The 19,884-nt window shown below is 38.3% G+C and overlaps 2 protein-coding genes across 3 annotated transcripts in view; one reads left to right on the top strand and one right to left on the bottom strand.

The window, feature by feature from the left end:
• LOC132119127 (mitochondrial import receptor subunit TOM20 homolog B) overlaps nucleotides 1-19,884 on the top strand; it is a 412,651-nt gene that overhangs the window by 143,447 nt on the left and 249,320 nt on the right. The window lies entirely within an intron of this gene.
• LOC132119734 (E3 ubiquitin-protein ligase TRIM39-like) lies at nucleotides 9,710-12,601 on the bottom strand. 2 transcript variants are annotated; one of them, XM_059529948.1, is made up of 7 exons: nucleotides 12,518-12,601; nucleotides 11,596-12,149; nucleotides 11,392-11,487; nucleotides 10,805-11,038; nucleotides 10,587-10,725; nucleotides 10,459-10,494; nucleotides 9,710-10,322 (listed from the first exon to the last, which is right to left on the bottom strand). In XM_059529948.1, exons 1-7 carry the CDS (start codon nucleotides 12,579-12,581, stop codon nucleotides 9,775-9,777), a joined length of 1,671 nt encoding a protein of 556 aa, XP_059385931.1. In that variant the 5' UTR covers nucleotides 12,582-12,601; the 3' UTR covers nucleotides 9,710-9,774. The 2 variants fall into 2 exon arrangements, with proteins under 2 accessions (XP_059385931.1, XP_059385932.1); XM_059529949.1 differs by having other exon boundaries at nucleotides 10,459-10,485.

Below are 19,884 nucleotides of genomic sequence, written 5' to 3'. Positions count from 1 at the left end.
TATCCCCCCAAAACTGCACAACTGTAGAGTAAAACATTAATAAAAAAGTGATAATAAAAAATGCATCTTAAAACTGACATGATTGTACAAAATCACAGTCTGGGGACTCAGAACTCAGAACAACTGCTAACATTAAGTTTAAGGTAAAAATAACTGCCATGAAATTATAGTATCTTACTCCTATGCAATAAATTGTTCTTTCACTACATCTCTTTACCTCTGTCTTTATCCTCTTCTCTTCTTTTTGGCACTGTATCTATCGCAGACTATGCTCATTTATAATGTTGGAGCTATTTTGCACTTTGTTTATTTTGGCTTAAGTTATAGTCTTAATTTATTTATTTTCTTTTCTTGCTAAAGGTTAACTTGCTTTATTTTGCATTTTTATGCTTATTTTTTTTGTTTATTTACATTGTCATTTATTGGTCACGTGGTGCTATGTTAATTTGCATAAATAGGTCAAGGTGGGAGGAACCAGCAGGGCTGCGAGGGCAAATGGTTTTTTACCACAGCGTGAGAGAAGCAGCAGGAAATGTCTGTGAGCTTGCTTATATGTGTAAATAAACCTCAGCGAACTCATCTTTTGCTATGGACATTAGTTTATTTTTTGGTACCTCTAACCATGCGTAAAGCCTAACCCATGACGTAGCCTCAGTGGCCATTTGAGGAGAAAGGTGTTATTAGTTTTAAGTTATAAGGACAAATAGCCACTACAATTAGTAAAAAACCGGCCCCTGGATGTATATCCTTGGTTTACCTGGAAATTGGACTCGTTGGTTGCTGGATTACCCCTTTGAAAGTGGATTACGCACCTGGATGCTCGAGATAACGCTGGGCCTAGGAGTGGCGGAAGCGCGGCTGGATGCAGCACAAACATCAAGTAATCCGACAGTGTAAAGCTTTCCTGGACACCGTACTGGATAACGGTGACGCTACTGGAGCGCTGGAGCTGCATTCACGGAGTGGAGGATTGATGTTTGTTGCAATTAGATTCGCAAAAGCTGGCCCAAAGCCTTCACAGGTGACGCGCACGATCGCGCGCAACAACAATCACTGCGCGCATTCAACACCGTGCGCAAAGACAACCACCCCTGCAAACAAAATTCCGCAAGGTACGTGCTTTATTCAACCTGGGCAAATAACTGTGTGTGCACCTGGTCAACATCAATAGCCATAAAAATGTCTGACGTTGCCTCCAAAGCCACAAGTGACACGGCGCTTTTGATAAAGAGGCGCACAAGTTTTACTGCTAAAGGAATGATGTTTTTCATGCAAACGTGTCAGGAAAAGAGATCGACAAAATGCAGACAAGCCAAATTGTGCATGAATCAAATGGATAAATTGATGCATTCTGCAGACAATATTGACGCAGTCAAGTCTCTTTTGGATCAAATGATAACGTGTTAATGAGGCAAAACAACATCATTTGTCATTTGTGTCACTGAATATACCTCAGGATGAAAAAGAAAAACAAGATAAATATTTTGAACAAAAGGAAAATCTGTTTTCAAATTTTATTGATGATGTCAAAGGGTGGTTATCAAATGCAGGCCATTCATATGAACTTCCAATCAAACCACCTGATAATCAAGCTGATATTAGGCCTGAGGACAGTGTATCCAATAAAGGTTCTGCAGCGCGCTCAAAAGCTGGCTCTAAACTGTCAAGAACTTCATCCAGTGCATCTGCAAAAATATTAGCGCAAGCAGATAAAGCAGCATTACAGGAGCGCATGGCTGCTTTAAAACAAAGGCACATTTTGGAGGCGCAGGAGGAACAAGTAAGACTTGAACAAGAGGAATCAAGAAGGAAACAGGAAAAGGACCAAGAGGAATTACGAAAGAAACGGGAACGTTTAAGGAGAGAAAAGGAACAACTTGCTCTGGATGCAGAATTAAAGGTGACAAATGCAAAATTGAAGGTTTTGGAAATAAATTCAAAGTGTGGCTCTAAAGTGTCAAAATGTGCATCTACAACATCAGATGGCATGAACTCTTACTTGGAAAGGTCAGAAGTTCCAGGAAAATATGAACTAAATCCAAATGCTGAATGTTTTGGGCCCACCAATGAAAACTCTGAATCTTCCTCCAGTTGCTTATTAAATTCTGTCTCTGTTGGTGTTAAACCCAAACATGTTGTAATACAACCACCCATACCTAATGTCATTCCTGTTTCTCAAAGACAAAGTACGCGACCACTGGTTTTGCAAAATGCTCAGGACAATAATCAATCCACCATCTCTTCGGACATTTTGAACATCATGCAGCGTCAAAATGAAATTACTGCCCTGTTGGTCCAACAAAACACAGCCTCTGCTCTGCCTATGAGAAATATACCTGTATTTGATGGTGATCCCCTGTATTTTAAATCTTTTCTCAGAGCCTTTGAAAATTGTATTGAGGATAAAACTCAAAATTTTAGTGATTGTTTGTACTTCCTAGAACAGTACACTAGGGGGCAACCAAGAGACATTGTAAGAAGTTGTCAGCATCTGCCCTCTAAACCTGGTTACCAAAGAGCAAAAACACTTTTGATTGAACATTTTGGCAGTGAACACAAAATCTCTTCTGCTTATATGGACAAAATCAACAACTGGCCCTCAATAAAACCTGAGGATGTTAATGCTCTGCAGTCATTTGCTTTGTTCCTTCGAGGTTGCTCCAATATAGTACATCATATAAAGTACATGAAGGAGTTGGACATGCCAGCTAACCTCAGGACAATCCTAATGAAACTCCCATACAAACTTAGGGAAAAGTGGAGAAATGTGGCATGTGACATACTGGAACAAACTGGAAGCAGAGCAGTGTTTGTTGATTTTGTAAATTTTATTGAAAAACAAGTCAAAATTGTTTCAGACCCGCTGTTTGGAAATATTAATGATGTTTTCCCAGCCAGCCACACAAAGCTATCTACTCAAGTTAAGCAGAAAAAGAAAAGTGGTACCTTTGCCACCAGCATCAATGCAATAAAGGATGGACATAAAGAAAAAGAAAACTTAACAGCACACAGTAACCAGCTCAAATGTCATTTTACCAATCACACTCTGGAAAAATGCTTTCAGTTTAAAGGAAAGACACAACAGGACAAGATTCACTTTCTAAAGGAGAAAGGTGTTTGTTTTGGGTGCTTGAAATATGGACACACAAGCAAAGACTGTAGGAGTCGTTTGGATTGTGAAGTGTGTCACAGGAAACACCCATCTGTCCTGCATGTGGAGAAGGAGGATACTTCAAGGATAACCTCCAAAGAAACTGTGAGCATTTTACCCGACCAGCAGCAGACGTGTGGTCATATTGGGGCTGGTGAAGAGGATACTGCTGTTTTCTCCATTGTGGCTGTGCAGGTGAAAAGTCAGAAAAGTAATAACGTTGTGCACACTTACGCTTTCTTGGACCCTGGGAGCTCTGGTACCTTCTGCACTGCAAGTCTGGCTGAAAGGCTGGGAGTATCAGGTAAAAACTGTAACATACTATTAAAGACAATGGGACAGACTAAAACCATTAATACCAATGTGATAATTGGTCTGGAGGTGTCTGGTTTTGACACCGAGGATTTTATTGAGTTGCCATCTGTTCTGACACAAACAGAAATGCCTGTATCCAAAGTCAATGTGCCATGTCAGGAGGATGTTGCCAAGTGGGCGTATTTGAGTAGCATTAGGCTACATGAAGTAGATGCAGATGTGGACTTGCTCATTGGAACTGACTCTCCCAAAGTTTTGGAGCCATGGGAACTAATAAACAGTCAATATGGTGGACCGTATGCAGTGAGGACCAGAGTTGGCTGGGTCATAAACGGGCCTCTTCGTGTTGGAGACTCTGGAGGTGCTGGTGTCAAATTAGGATGCACTGTCGTAACTGCTAATCATATATCTGTGGAGCACTTGGAAAATATGTTGGTGCAGCAGTACAATCATGGCTTTGCTGAAAGAACATATGATGAACAACTTGAGATGTCAAGAGAAGACATTAAATTCATGAAAATTGTGAAGGATACAACAGTGCTTAACAATGAACATTATTATATTGACTTACCTTTCAGAGTTGAAGATCCTGTTTTGCCAAATAATCGCTGCATTGCATTACAAAGACTCCAAAGCCTGAAGAGGAGATTTAACAAAGATATTTCATTCAAAGCTCAGTATATTGATTTCCTCAACAACATGTTGGAGCAAGGATATGCAGAAAAGGTTCCCACAAATGAGCCCACTCCAAAACAAGGAAAGGTGTGGTACATTCCTCATCATGGTGTACACCACCCAACCAAAGGGAAACTGCGTGTTGTGTTTGATTGCAGCTGTACTTACAAAGGTACATCATTAAACAGCCAGCTCCTGCAGGGCCCAGACTTCACTAACACGCTAATCGGTGTCCTCCTCCGGTTTAGAGAAGAGCCCATCGCTGTTATGGCTGATATCAACGCCATGTTTCATCAGGTCCGGGTTCCACACAAGCATGTCAACTTCTTGCGCTTTTTATGGTGGCCCAATGGAGATGCTACAACGGAGCCAGAGGAATACAGGATGTGCGTGCATTTGTTTGGAGCTGTATCCTCTCCAAGCTGCTCAAACTATGCACTGAGAAGAACTGCTGAGGATAATGCACTGCAATACTCACCCGACGTCCTCAGCACAGTCAAAACAAATTTTTATGTGGATGACTGTCTCAAGTCCACTGTGACAGAGGAAGATGCAGTGAAGCTCATACATGGACTAACATCTCTCTGTAAAAAGGGCGGCTTCCATCTCCAAAAGTGGGTCACAAATAGCCAAAATGTGTTTGCACTTATTCCCATCAATATCAGAGCAGTGGGTTTGGAGAACATGGATTTGGACAGGGACCAACTCCCTGTGGAAAGAGCTCTGGGGATGCAATGGTGCGTTCAAGGAGACATGTTCAGCTTCAGGACTGCAGTGCAAGAACGTCCACACACCAGGAGGGGCATCCTTTGTGTGGTGAGCTCTCTCTATGATCCACTGGGTTTTCTGTCTCCTTTCATAATCCCTGTCAAGTTACTGTTACAGGAGCTGTGTAGAATGAACTTCAAATGGGATGAGCCAGTCCCCAGTGCTGTCTCCAGATATTGGTCTGAGTGGCTCTCTGAACTTCAGCATATGAGTGGATTTAAAGTGGAACGGTGCATCAAACCCAAGAACTTTGGAACACAAGTTAAAGCAGAACTGCATCATTTTTCAGATGCCAGTCAATCAGGATATGGCACTGTTTCATACTTAAGATTGGAGAGCACTGACAATGTGCATGTTTCATTCATCACAGGCAAGGCTCGTGTTGCTCCTCTAAAGCAACTAACCATCCCACGCCTTGAGCTTGCTGCAGCTGTGCTTGCGGTTCGAGTGAACACAATGCTGTTGAAGGAGCTACAGTTGCCATTGCAAAGGTCATTTTTCTGGACTGATAGCACTACTGTTCTCAAATACATCTTCAATGAAACAAAGTGCTTTCACACATATGTTGCCAACCGTGTCAGCACCATAAGAGAAGCCACGGACAAAGATCAGTGGCGGTATGTAAACACCAAAGATAATCCTGCAGATGAAGCATCTAGAGGACTAAGAGCTCAGGAGTTTGGGAAAGGAAAATGGCTAAAAGGACCAGAATTTTTGCATTTGTCTTCCACCGAATGGCCAAAACTCGACTTGGACTCCTCTTCCATCCCATCTGATGATCCAGAGGTAAAAAGGGAACTTAAAGTGAATGCTGTTACAACACACAGTGACAATTCCCTCAGTCGGCTCATTCACTATTTCTCATCCTGGAGAAAGCTTAAAACATCAGTGGCCTGGTTGTTGGAGCTGAAAGAAAGACTTTTACTTTTGAGCCGAAAGAGGAAAGAATATGTGGTCAAGCAGAATGAAAATGTGGAAAAGGAGCTTAAAAAATTCAAAGCCGCACTTGGAAGATCCAGCTTGACATCAGAGCGCTTGGAGGAAGCCGAAAAGGCAATAATTCAGTTTGCACAAAACCAAAGATTCAGCACTGAAATTTCCTCACTAAAACATGACCCAAAGACTGTTTCCAAAGACAGCCCTCTGTATCGCCTCGACCCCTTCATCAAAGATGGCATCCTCAGAGTTGGTGGACGCCTGTCTAAATCTGCTCTGCCGTTGGAGGTAAAACATCCTGTGATTCTGTCGAAGGATCTGCATGTTTCCCAGCTCATATTACGTGACATCCATTACCAACTTGGACATGCTGGACGCAATCACATGCTGCACAGATTGAGACAGAAGTATTGGATTATAAATGCCAACTCTGCGGCCAGGAAGATTCTCTCACAATGTACAGTGTGCAGAAGGTACAGAGGAAAACTTGGAGAACAGAAAATGTCTGATTTACCAGAGGAACGAGTTGTGCCTGATAACGCACCCTTTACAAATGCGGGAGTGGACTATTTTGGACCATTGGATGTGAGGAGAGGGAGAACTGTGCTGAAACAAACAATAAACAATGTAAAATAACAAATAACCAGTGACGTGAAAGCACTGTATAATGGTTGCAGAGAGACTAAATAATGGTCTGCACAACCATTTGGGGCTCTGGAAAAGGATCTATATGCATCTGGTATTGACCCATAACATAAGTCAAGTATTTTTTGATGGCGTGTAGGGAAGTCAATATATTGCTGGAAATTTAAATCTCCCTCCAGAGAACATTTGTTAAAATCACCCGTAATAAAATGTGGAGCATCCGGTGAATACAAACTGATACTGATGCAGCACCTGACTGATGATGTCCACTTCCTTCTGAACATCAGACTAGAGGTGCCCCAGCTGACCGTCCAGAGTCTCGTCACTATCCCCAAACTGATTCACTCTAGCCCCCCTGTTCCTGAACTCTTTTCCCTTGTCTGTAGTGCTTCCTACAATGGGGATGGCTTTATGGAGTGTTTGTGCTGCATATACCACGACAGAGACTCCTGAGACAGCGGCACCTACTGTGTTTCCAGAGGTGGCAGCTGATACTGCAGAAGAACCTCCAGAGGTGTCAGCTGTCCCCGTCTGTGAACTCACTGTCTGTCCGGTCACTGCCACGGAGGCCGTCCACCAACTCACTGTCTATCCTGTCACGGCTATGAAGGCCATGTGTGAACTTTCTACCTGCCTTATCATGGCCACAAAGTCACGATTGTCAGCTGGACTGCCCTTGAACCCCATTTCCCATATTCCTATGCTTTATATTAATCACCACCAGGTGTTCCCCATTACCTCTCCCCTTTATATACTGTGTTTGGATTCTCACACATTGTGAAGTCTTGTTTAGCCCCGTCTGACATTTCCAAGCGGTTTCCCTGTGTCTGTTCTTTACGTGTATTACCGTGGATTGTGTATACCGCCCGTGATTCTCTGTCTGATATTGTTTCTGTTTCTGGATATCCCATTACATACTTGACGCTGTTTGCTGATTACTGCCTGTCTGACCATTCTAATAAAATACTGCAAATGGATCCGAACGTCTCTGACTCCATGTTACAATAATTATTGTCATTTGTTGTCCTTTTCAGAGTTCTCTCAGGCTGAAAAAAAAATGCAAATGTGACCCTGGAGCACAAAACCAGTCCAAATTGAGATCTATACATCATCGGAAAGCTGAATAAATCATCTTTCCATTGATGTATGGTTTATGATATGACAATATTAGGTTGAGATATAACTATTTGAAAATCTGGAATCTGAGGGATGCAAAAAAAATCTAAATATTGAGAAAATCATCTTTAAAGTTGTTCAAATGAATTCTTAGCAATGCATATTACTAATCAAAAAATAAGTTTTGTTATATTTACAGTAGGAAATTTACTAAATATCTTCATGGAACATGATCTTTACTTAATATCCTTATGATATGGAGATACAACTACTTGCAAGAAAATCTAAATATTGAGAAAATCATCTTTACTTTGTGTGCCTCGAAGGTCTTTTTCTTATCATATTGTTCCTGGAGGAACCATTATAGTCTTTGCTGTTCATGTAAGAACTCTTTGGATGTTTGAAGCACTTTGTTTCCAGTTCTGAGGTTCTGGAATCAATCTTTCATTACACGAGAACTCAAAGTGCTCCAGAGGTTCCTGGAGGAACTCAAAATATAAAAAAGGGTTATTGTAAAAGTTGTTTTTTTTCTCCAGATTGCGCTTTAATCTGCCTTTGTTGGATTTTAAATATATTTTGTTGTATAACTTAAATACTGCAATAATAAAAATAGTTTTATTGAAATGTTAAATCATTTGAAGGTGAATAGTTTACCCTGAAACTTTAAAGCAGTCATTAAAAATATTATTGAACTAAATATGGCTCAACAAATTCATTTTCTTAAAAATACGCTAATTATAACAATCAGTACAAAAGTAATATTTAGATATTTTTTTTATTTTTTTTGAAAGTGAAGTGAAAGTGAAAGTTTTTTTTATTTCCCTAATCAAATAAGTTTAAATTATTCAGAAATAATTGTTCAGCTGTCTCAAGAAGAAAATGCATGACTGTGTATTCTTTTCTGAACTATTTGTTGTTGTTTAATTTTTTTAATAGTTACACATCCATGTTACATATAACTGAGGTTATCTAGTAAGATATTAGCCTAATTTTCGAGTAATTAAATTTTTTAAATCATTTTCTCTCCTCAGAGCATCCAGTATAACTTACATGAGTTCTCTTAAAATCTCCAAGGGTTCACAGAGCAGCACGATGTAAGTATTTATTTATTTGACATTGAAATAACTGAAATGTTTTTCTGTTCTTTTTTTCTTTTATTATCTTCTGAGAAATCCTAGCCTTGCCGAACCTGTTACATGATGATCCTGCTGTGCTGGACTTTATATGATAAATGAGGTAAGTCTGAGTTTGTGCACGTGTGTATACATATATATAGTGTACACACACACATTACATACACTGTGTGTGTTATTGTAATAGACATTGTGCATTTAATTACTCCACAACCATTAATCAATTCACTAATATGACAAAAAATAGTCTTGAGCTTTGCTGACATCTAATGGACAAAGTTAGGTACTGCACCTAAACAAATCCTGAAAGCGCATTTTTGAAGATATCAGGTCAGATTTGGAGCACAAATTGTTTGGCTTTGACTTTCTAGTAGTATTTTTTAAATTAATTTATTTTTTTGAGTTTGCCATGTTTTATGAAATATGTTTTAGTATGAAAATGTTGTGATAAACTAAAACCTCCATAACATTTCTGTTTCACTTTAACTTTTTTTTTTCAGCTCAAGGGTGACCTGCCAAGGTTCTTCCTTAAAATGAGTTAAATCTGTTTAAAAAAAAGAAAGTGACGTGACATACAGCCAAGTATGGTGGCCCAAGTATGCTTAGTCGTGGTTTTACATGTGGTAAACAAAAACTATAGAATAATGTGAAAATATTGAGTATAATAATATGAAATAAATGTTTTATGACCTTCGTTTGTGATGTTATGTGATATTTATTGTGTATTGTGTTCTGCTGTCTCACTCCTTATAACAGAAAGATCACAGCCATCTCAGTTCTACAGACATTATCAGAGTTTTGTGTTTTTGGCAATTTCACTTTGTCAGCAAGAAAAATGTCAGGAATATTTATGAAAAGTTTAACAAAAATTCATTTACTGAACAAGCATTATATTTACATTAAAATTATTTGACAAAATCATTTAAATTTAAAAAAATTGAAAAACAAATGATAAAAAAATAGCAGCTCATAATTTTTCCAGATTTTTAATTATACATTTATTATTTTAATCTTGCATTTGATAATTGATTAAATTCATTTATTATAACTGACAGGTGTGATGATCAGTGGGCTTGAGTTTTTACCTCCATCATTAAGCCATGGGCTAAATAATGGATAGAGTTTTTCAGTGAAAGACTGAGCAGTGAAAGAGTAGATATGAGAGCTGGACTCCACATCATAAAAGGAGACCAGACCCTCCTCATAATCCACAAACACACCGACCCGCTGCGGCTTCACTCTCAGAGACAGAGAGACAGAAGGACCAGCACCGGCTTTATATTCATCTCCATTCCTCAGGATCACAGTCCAGTATCCATCTCTGGGACTCACTGTGATCTTTCCCTTCCTGTTAATGGATTCTCTGGCCACTCCTAAACCCCATTCAGTCTTTCCCTTCACCTGCAGCTCAAAATAAAATCTCCCTGAGGAGAATCCCTCCTTTCCCAAGACACAGGGACAGTAATCAAATCTCTCTGGTTTGTCTGGGAGTTTCTGTCTAATGTCTCCATGTCTCACTTGTTTTCCATCTTCAGACAGAATGAGATTAGGATGAGCTGTATCAGGATCCAGAGTCACATCCACTGAGAAAACAGAGAATACAGATATTCTGTGATGCTGATGTTTTTAGTTAACCCAGTGTTTAATCAGATTGTAGTGCAGTAATGAAGCAGTGAGTGTATGAATGTAAACTAGTGTAGTGCAGACAGCACACTGTACCTGCATACTGCTGCATCCACTTCAGCTCTGTAGAGACTAATGACAAGAAAACAATCAGATCTGAAGCTTATATTTAAAGAACAGAGCACACTATCATGTTTCTATCTGATCAGTGTGTATTGATGTACCAGTTAGTGTGAGTTTCTCATCTATAGTGTCCTTCAGTTGAGTCAGAGCTCTCCTCAGAGTCTCCAGACTCTCATGAGTCTTCATACTGATCTCAGGCCAGTTCCTGGTGTTTCTAGAGCTGCACAGGGATGAGTGAATCTACAGCAGGAGAGAGGAGAAATCCTTCAGCATGTCATATCCTGCATTATGATTGATCAGAGAGATCATGTTGACTGACCTGTAGGAGGTGGAGGTGATCTTCAGTGTGTGAGAGCTGCTCCAGCTCAGTGTTTCTCATCTTTAGCTCAGTGATCTCCTGCTCCAGCTCTTCAATCAGCTCTTGCTCCTGTTTCTCTGCTGCTTTCTGCTGCTCCTCCATCATCTCCAGCAGTTCAGTCTGATGTCTCTCAATGGAGCGGATGAGATCAGTGAAGAGCTCCACACGGACTGCTTTCTCCTTCTCTGTGTTTCTCTGCTCAACCAGGACAGGCAACAGATTATTAGCAGTGTTTGCTAACAGAAGAATCTGTGTAACTATTGCTCATACAGTTTTATTCACACACACAGGCTACATGTGTTTTCAGAATCCCTCAAATGAAGTATTAAACTTCACTCTGCACCCTGGACGAGAGCAGAACAAGCCCTGGACATTTTAGTTCTTGTTTTATTGGCTGTTGCTGTATATTTGAGTCTGATAGTCATCTGTCATTCGTTTGATTGTTTGTTTATTTTGTTATTGTTATGTCTTCTCAATGTCTCTAAACACTGAAGTTTGTTGAAATGGTAAATATTTACATTTATTTTATTCTATTATTTTAATCTCACTTTTCTGACTTCTGCTGAGTGTTTGATGTCTTGAATCTTCTTGAATCTGTTCTGGATCATCAGCTGCACGTCTTTCTGTGTCTTCATCAGTTCAGTCTATAGAGAGAACAACACAGACACATTTATCATAACACAGATTAAACAATATGAAATAAAATCTGATTTCTCATGATATCAGTCCTTTAAAAGAATAATAACGTCTACCGTCTTCTCTTGACTCTCCTCTTCTATAGGAACAGTGTTGTGGTTCTTGTGGTCTTTCACAGAGCAGATTGAACACACACATGTCTGATCATCTCTACAGAACAGATCCAGAGGTCTCTCGTGTTTCTGACATATATAGTCCTCCAGATTACTCACAGGATCCATCAGTTTGTGTTTCTTCAAACCTGTTACTCTCAAATGAGGCTCCAGGTGAGTTTCACAGTAAGAGCTCTGACACACCAGACACGACTTCAGCGCTTTCAGCTTTCTTTCCTCACAGATGTCACACAAAACTTCAGTTGTTTTCTCAGGACTTTTCTTCTTATAGTGATCTACGAGCTCTCGGAGTGTGGTATTAATCTTGAGATCAGGTCTTTGCTTGAATGTTTCTTTACAGTATGGACAGCTGCAGGTCTGGCTGTTGTCCCAGCACTTATTCAGACAGATCTTGCAGAAGTTGTGTCCACATGGAGTCGAGACTGGATCAGTGAACACATCCAGACATACAGAGCACTGAATCTCCTCAGACAGTGAACTCATGGAGGATGACATTGCTGGAAAGAGACATTATTTAGGATTAGTGTGAACTCCTTCAATACTGTTTATGAAGAATCCCATGATGCACCTCATGAAGTTGGTTGAATGTAAAGAGTGTTTAGAGACAAAGAGTGCTGAAGAAACTCAAATATAAAGAGATCATGTACAGTCAGCTGGTTATTATTGTAAAATGAACCCAGACAAGCTGATCAGAACCTAAATATGAAGCTCATTACATAACCACTTACCTAAATAAATAAATAAATACATGTAAAAGAATTATTCTTGTTAAACTGAAATTATTTGATCTGCTTTACATTCCTGAGCTGTACATATTCAATATTATAAAAGAAAAGTCAAAGTGTTTTCTGTGTTATTGACTCACATGGCGGTAAAACGTCGATACTCTGTCTCCTGGTTTTTCTTGCTGTTAGTGAAGATTCTGCCATTGTTCTTTCCCTCTTAAAGCCTTTGAAAGAAAAATGATAGTTTAACTGGTTAAAATGTGAGAACTGATAGTGATGGAAACACAATCGTTCGTTTGAAACAAAATGAGAGACTCGTAAACTTACTGAGCAATCTGAACTATGACCTGCTGTTGAAAGAAAGTACAAAGAACATGCTTTATATTTTCCAACAAACATATATATCTCCTTATCCAAAATTAGATGAATCTTTCCACAAAACATACTATATGATCATAAGTTGTTGTGTAATGTAAAAGTGATTTTCAGCTGCAGTGAAACAGGTTTGTGTACCGATATAAAGTTGGTTCGACGTTTGACATTTTGTCAGAGATTCAGCCTCAGACTTCTTCAATAATTCTTTAATGATTTAGCACAATGGCAAGAAACATACTGGGTTTTAATTGTTTTCAAATGTAGAAGAGAACACACTTTGTGTTTTGTTGGTGTTAATCTGCCTTAGGGAATTATAACTGATAGACCTTATAATGTAAAAGTGCAGGACAGGGACTGTATGCAAAGTGCAAAAAGATATAAACATTTGCCAGCTGTGAAAGCACAAAAAAATGTACAAAGGGTCAATTCTAATCTGTAACAAGCATTAACACACCCATTAAAGCTGTGTAATAAAACTGTGTGTGTTATAAATTAATTTATTAAAATTTAGATTTTCAAATTCAAGTCAAAACAACTGTAAAACAACACTCTTCGCCTGTGTTGACTTATTTGTTGAATTTCAATAGCATGTTTTCTGTTATAGTTCTGTGACTAAACCAAATATAAAAATCTTGTTGTTGTTCCCATGAGGTTAATACAGGAGAGTGTATTTATTTTAAATTAATTTCTTTATTGGTTTTAATTTCAATAGCGTATACTTATTTGGTGTCATACTTCTGTCAACATAACAGAAAAACAAGTTCTCACAAGGACCTGCAATCAGCATACTACATTGCCACTGAATTATGGAATGCTGGTAATTTTGTTTATTTTATGAATATATTTATTAATAGTAATAATATCACAATGACCACTATCACATATCTTGTTTACAATATTTCTTATTTAAATTCAAGTGAGCATTATAAGTGTTTGTCTTTATATCTTCAAAACCTTGGTGCACCAATTGCTCTTGTTTTGTTAATTATATATATATATATATATATATATATATATATATATATATATATATATATATATATATATATATATAAACATTCCGGTAGGAAAAATGATCGTTTTGTCATTATCATGTACTTTGTAGACGGTCCCTAGCTGGCCTAAGCGCTAGCGCGCCCCTGCTCGAGTCTTCGTGTGTCGCAACAAATCGAGGAGAATTAAAACAAATACACTGCGATGTGTGTTCAGTTCTACGTTCTATTGCTAACTAACCTGCTTCTGTTCAACTCATTCCAGTCTGACATAAACCCTACTAAACCAGACCACTGTCATTAGAAACCTGTTCAGGACAATCTCTCTTATATTTCACTCACCAGGGTCTCTGAACGACTCGATATTCTGTTGTTTAAAGAGTTCGATGGTTTCAGGTGTTCATATTGTTGTTGATCAAGTTAGTTTCTCTTTCTCTGAGTCTCTCACTGAATTACAGTGATGTCAGAGCTGCTCAGGGTGTATTCTGCAAACTGTGGTACACAGCCCTACACCAACACGTGATGGGTAACTCGAGCACAGTGTTCCTCCGTGTTTTTCAGCACTAGGCTATAGATAGAAGGATCGAGGTTCATGTGAACCGATATTAATAGACAAGTTTCAGTCCAATATTTATAGTTCAGGCCTATAACAAAACCCAGTGTTACAGTAGAGCGCATTTGGAACAACACAATACTGTCTATCATTGCGGAGCTAAAGAACACGGTTTATTTAGGGATCACATTCATAGTTATGTTACATACAATAACAATATGACACGACAAAAGAAAAATCGGAGATCCTTTGAAATAACGCTAACCACTTGTTACCATCCACGCTCGCGACCGCTCGAACCTCATGTTTGCGGCGGAATGCAAATGACCATAAAAGAAAAGAAATCGAAACACGATGAAAAAACTGGCATAAGGTATGGCTTGAAGTTGGACGAGGAATATTCGCAAATTTAGGTACCGTCTCTAAAGTTACATGCGATATTGTTATACACTTTTCTAAGGTCACTAGCATTTGAGAAAGATTTAACAGTCATAAAAACAACTGAAAAGAGTCACAAAAGATTCATTGAGTCAAAATTGGCAGGGCTCGTTTCCCACGGTCACAAGCAATGTCATTATTAACGATGCTTTTGGGAAACACTACAGTGGCCCAGTAGTGCACAACAGACATTAAAAAAGCAAACATAAGCTCACAACACAAATACATTAAGCCACAACACAACGAAATTCTCACAACACAACAAAATTAAGCCACAACACAACGAAATTCTCACAACACAACAAAATTAAGCCACAACACAAATGCATTAAGCCACAACACAAATACATTAAGCCACAACACAACGAAATTCTCACAACACAACGAAATTAAGCCACAACACAAATACATTAAGCCACAACACAAATAAATTCTCACAACACAACGAAATTATGCCACAACACAACGGAAGTGCTCCCGACCACTAGGGGGCAGTGTTGAAAGTTAAACACCGATATTTCATCAAGACATATGTGTTACTTAATATGTGTAATCGATTTTTAAATGAAAAACGTGTTTTTATAAAATGTTTTGATATCCTTATAATCTTATGTATCGATTCATGAATCGAGCAAAAAATAAATTGATAACATTTTTTAATTTGGACCGTTTAGCTCTGCTCTTTTACACAATGTTTTTCCTCAGGGGGCTTAACGTTATTTAAATCCGGTGCTGTGCGGGGAAACCATTGCTCTTTCCGTAGAGCTTTCAAATTGACAAGAGGAGAAGATTTTTCATCTTACAAGAACTTCCCCTGATGACTGTAAATGAATTTCATCGCACGGAGAAGGGCATTAAACGTTACATCAACAACTTTAGGGTGAGTATTGTTCTATCGTCTTCTAGCAAATCTAGCTAATAAGGCTGGATAACGCTGCTGCACTGACTTGATCAGCTCAAAAATAGCAGGGCTAAGTTAGTTTAGCTTTAAACTCCGTCCACCTCATCTTTTTATAACTCGTAAGAGATAGTAGAAATAACAGCAGGACTCCCGGTAATCCACGTTGATTTGCATCGGTGGTTCTGATAGGTGTTTGCTGTGATAGAAACTTCTTCACTTGATATAAAGTATTTTAAATACTGTTGCCATTTTTAGATTGCCATGTATCGTAATAAATCATAAGGACCGTTCACACCAAACTATAAAGAAAACTATAAAGATATTTAGTTTTAAAAATCGTTCTCACTATTTAAAAAAAGAGTCCACACCACAGCTATAATGATAAAGACATAGAGAAACAATATCATTGGAATCACTTTAAGAACTATTTTTTTCCAGCTGATGAACGATTAAAAACATTGACAGCCAATCAGAATCCTGCTATAAGGAGCTCGAGAATGTAAAGCAGCGGACGAGCGTGTGCGCGCTTAGAATAAACAGATTATATCGTTCGCTGCTGTGGACTCTATCGTTATCTTAATAGTTATCATTCATTGTGTGAACGGGGCTTTAGTCTGACAGTTATTGTTATATTTTCAAATTATATTATCTGTAACCTGAAGCTTGAATTAATTGTTCACATTTATATAACAGTTTTCCAGGGATCCCCAACACAAGCATGATAAAGCTAATCAGTAAAACGCAAACAAGATCAGAAATGGTTAAGAGAGATAGGGACATCCTTTGAAATATTACTGATCTCTTTACAGTCTATTGGCATGTTTGTAACATTATATAAAATATTAATTATTTGTCATAATTTATTTTAAATATAGAGTAATTTACAATGTAATACTTTAAAATGCAACTGAAAGTAATTCCAAATGTATCTGAAATCAATTAAATATGTAAACCAATGTTATTATCTTCACAGACTCCCATCCATACTGTTGCAGCACTGTAGCAGACAGCACACTATTCAGAAGTGAGAATCAGTGCAGTTCCTCCTGTACAGAGCTGCACTGAAGGAAGCAGAGCTGGCACAAACCTACAACAATGGGAAGTAAGAGAATTATCTAATTCTTTAATGTATGACATAATTAATAAACTTTGATTAATAATATTAACGCGCCCCATTGGTGTGCCTAGAGAGTCAAGCCAGGTCCTGTCAGTGGGATGGTGGTCCTGTTTTCAAGAGAGGAAACTCACTGAGTGGTTAAGGTAGGAGGAAAGTGTCTAATATTAATACATCATCTTTTCATATCTTGCTTTTATTCATAATGTATAACATGCCTATTTGATTAGGCCTAACAGAAAAAAGACAAAAACACAATCATAATGAATATGGCTCTATTCATTATGCATGCAACTTGTAATGATGGTGGAAATTTTTTATTTTTCTTAATGTTTAATTTACACTATACCTTTGTTTTTCATCTCAGGAGAATGTTTACAGTGATGTCACCAGTGATCTGCCTGACCTAGCAGTCCTCCAAGTGGCAGAAGTGTTTTAAAAATATAGTAACACACCATTACACTGTCATAGTTATTACAACCCGAATTCCGGAAAAGTTGGGACGTTTTTTAAATTTTAATAAAATGAAAACTAAAGGAATTTCAAATCACATGAGCCAATATTTTATTCGCAATAGAACATAGATAACGTAGCAAATGTTTAAACTGAGAAATTTTACACTTTTATCCACTTAATTAGCTCATTTAAAATTTAATGCCTGCTACAGGTCTCAAAAAAGTTGGCACGGGGGCAACAAATGGCTAAAAAAGCAAGCAGTTTTGAAAAGATTCAGCTGGGAGAACATCTAGTGATTAATTAAGTTAATTGATATCAGGTCTGTAACATGATTAGCTATAAAAGCTTTGTCTTAGAGAAGCAGAGTCTCTCAGAAGTAAAGATGGGCAGAGGCTCTCCAATCTGTGAAAGACTGCGTAAAAAAAATGTGGAAAACTTTAAAAACAATTCCTCAACGTCAAATTGCAAAGGCTTTGCAAATCTCATCATCTACAGTGCATAACATCATCAAAAGATTCAGAGAAACTGGAGAAATCTCTGTGCGTAAGGGACAAGGCCGGAGACCTTTATTGGATGCCCGTGGTCTTCGGGCTCTCAGACGACACTGCATCACTCATCGGCATGATTGTGTCAATGACATTACTAAATGGGCCCAGGAATACTTTCAGACTTTCAGAAACTGTCGGTAAACACAATCCGCCGTGCCATCAGCAGATGCCAACTAAAGCTCTATCATGCAAAAAGGAAGCCATATGTGAACATGGTCCAGAAGCGCCGTCGTGTCCTGTGGGCCAAGGCTCATTTAAAATGGACTATTTCAAAGTGGAATAGTGTTTTATGGTGAGACGAGTCCAAATTTGACATTCTTGTTGGAAATCACGGACGGCGTGTCCTCCGGGCTAAAGAGGAGGCAGACCTTCCAGCATGTTATCAGCGTTCAGTTCAAAAGCCAGCATCTCTGATGGTATGGGGGTGCATAAGTGCATACGGTATGGGCAGCTTGCATGTTTTGGAAGGCTCTGTGAATGCTGAAAGGTATATAAAGGTTTTAGAGCAACATATGCTTCCCTCCAAACAACGTCTATTTCAGGGAAGGCCTTGTTTATTTCAGCAGGACAATGCAAAACCATATACTGCAGCTATAACAACAGCATGGCTTCGTCGTAGAAGAGTCCGGGTGCTAACCTGGCCTGCCTGCAGTCCAGATCTTTCACCTATAGAGAACATTTGGCGCATCATTAAACGAAAAATACGTCAAAGACGACCACGAACTCTTCAGCAGCTGGAAATCTATATAAGGCAAGAATGGGACCAAATTCCAACAGCAAAACTCCAGCAACTCATAGCCTCAATGCCCAGACGTCTTCAAACTGTTTTGAAAAGAAAAGGAGATGCTACACCATGGTAAACATGCCCCGTCCCAACTATTTTGAGACCTGTAGCAGAAATCAAAATTGAAATGAGCTCATTTTGTGCATAAAATTGTAAACTTTCTCAGTTTAAACATTTGCTATGTTATCTATGTTCTATTGTGAATAAAATATTGGCTCATGTGATTTGAAAGTCTTTTAGTTTTCATTTTATTCAAATTTAAAAAACGTCCCAACTTTTCCGGAATTCGGGTTGTAGTATTTGTATTTTACATAACTATTAAAACTGTATCAAAGTTTAAAAAAATTAATTGTGGATATTTACATGTTTACACTACACTGGTGAGCAAGAAAACATATTAAAGTTACATATATTTGCACTTACATAATATTTAATTTACATTTTATCTTGTAGTCTGTACAAATAAAACCAAATGAATCCATCCCAAGTTTTTTGTGTAAGGCCAGATCTCTCTGTGGAAGATCGACTGAAAGGTGGACCATGAAGAGGGGGAACTCATCGAAGGGCTGCAGAGACTGACACTGTCAAAATAAATGTTAAATAATTATGATACATGCATGTAATGTGTGCCTCAAAAAGTTTTCTTTCTCTGTCACAAACAATACAATATCAATATTTACCATTGCATTGCTTGTTATTACAACTTCTCTCCTCGCTGTAGCTGTCCTTGCTCTGGTCTCACGAACCATGTGGAATGCAGGTTCAATAACTCTCCAAATGGCCATGGATCTACTTCTCAAATCTAGATTGGATGAGACATGTTTTCAGAAAATACACACCAAACAATGTAAAAAGTTTGTTTGCCTACACTGAACCTGAAGGATACTTAAAAATGTATAATGTATTGAAATACATGTGGAAAAAAGGTAGGTCTGTAAAAAGATTTTAGCTGGGGTTTTAGCTTATTCACATTGAGTGTCATTCTAAACTGTTCTGAATTTATTCTGTGGGGTCTATCTAGATAGCTGACTGACGGTAACATTTACAACATTTCTGTATGCCAATGAACAAAGCAAGCCATAATGGTTTACGGCGGCGTAATGTTGAGTATATGATGACAGCTTTATTTTTCTATTTTTGGGTTAATCATCTATTAACACGTATTGCCTTGATCCACGGAAGAGGTTTTTAAACAAACAGGCAACCACAGCGACTAAAAATAAATAATGACAATTTAAAAATTCACAATAGGCCTACATTGTGCTCGTTAATATAGTAATAAAGGTTTAGATCTTACCTAGTGTAGATTCGCATGCTGTTGTCATTCTTGAAGAGGCGCCTGCAGA

The sequence above is a fragment of the Carassius carassius genome, chromosome 38 (genome assembly GCF_963082965.1).
Source record: "Carassius carassius chromosome 38, fCarCar2.1, whole genome shotgun sequence".
NCBI classification, from domain to species: domain Eukaryota; kingdom Metazoa; phylum Chordata; class Actinopteri; order Cypriniformes; family Cyprinidae; genus Carassius; species Carassius carassius.
Note: the sequence above shows the minus strand (reverse complement) of the source record. Positions and strands in the feature narration are given on the sequence as shown.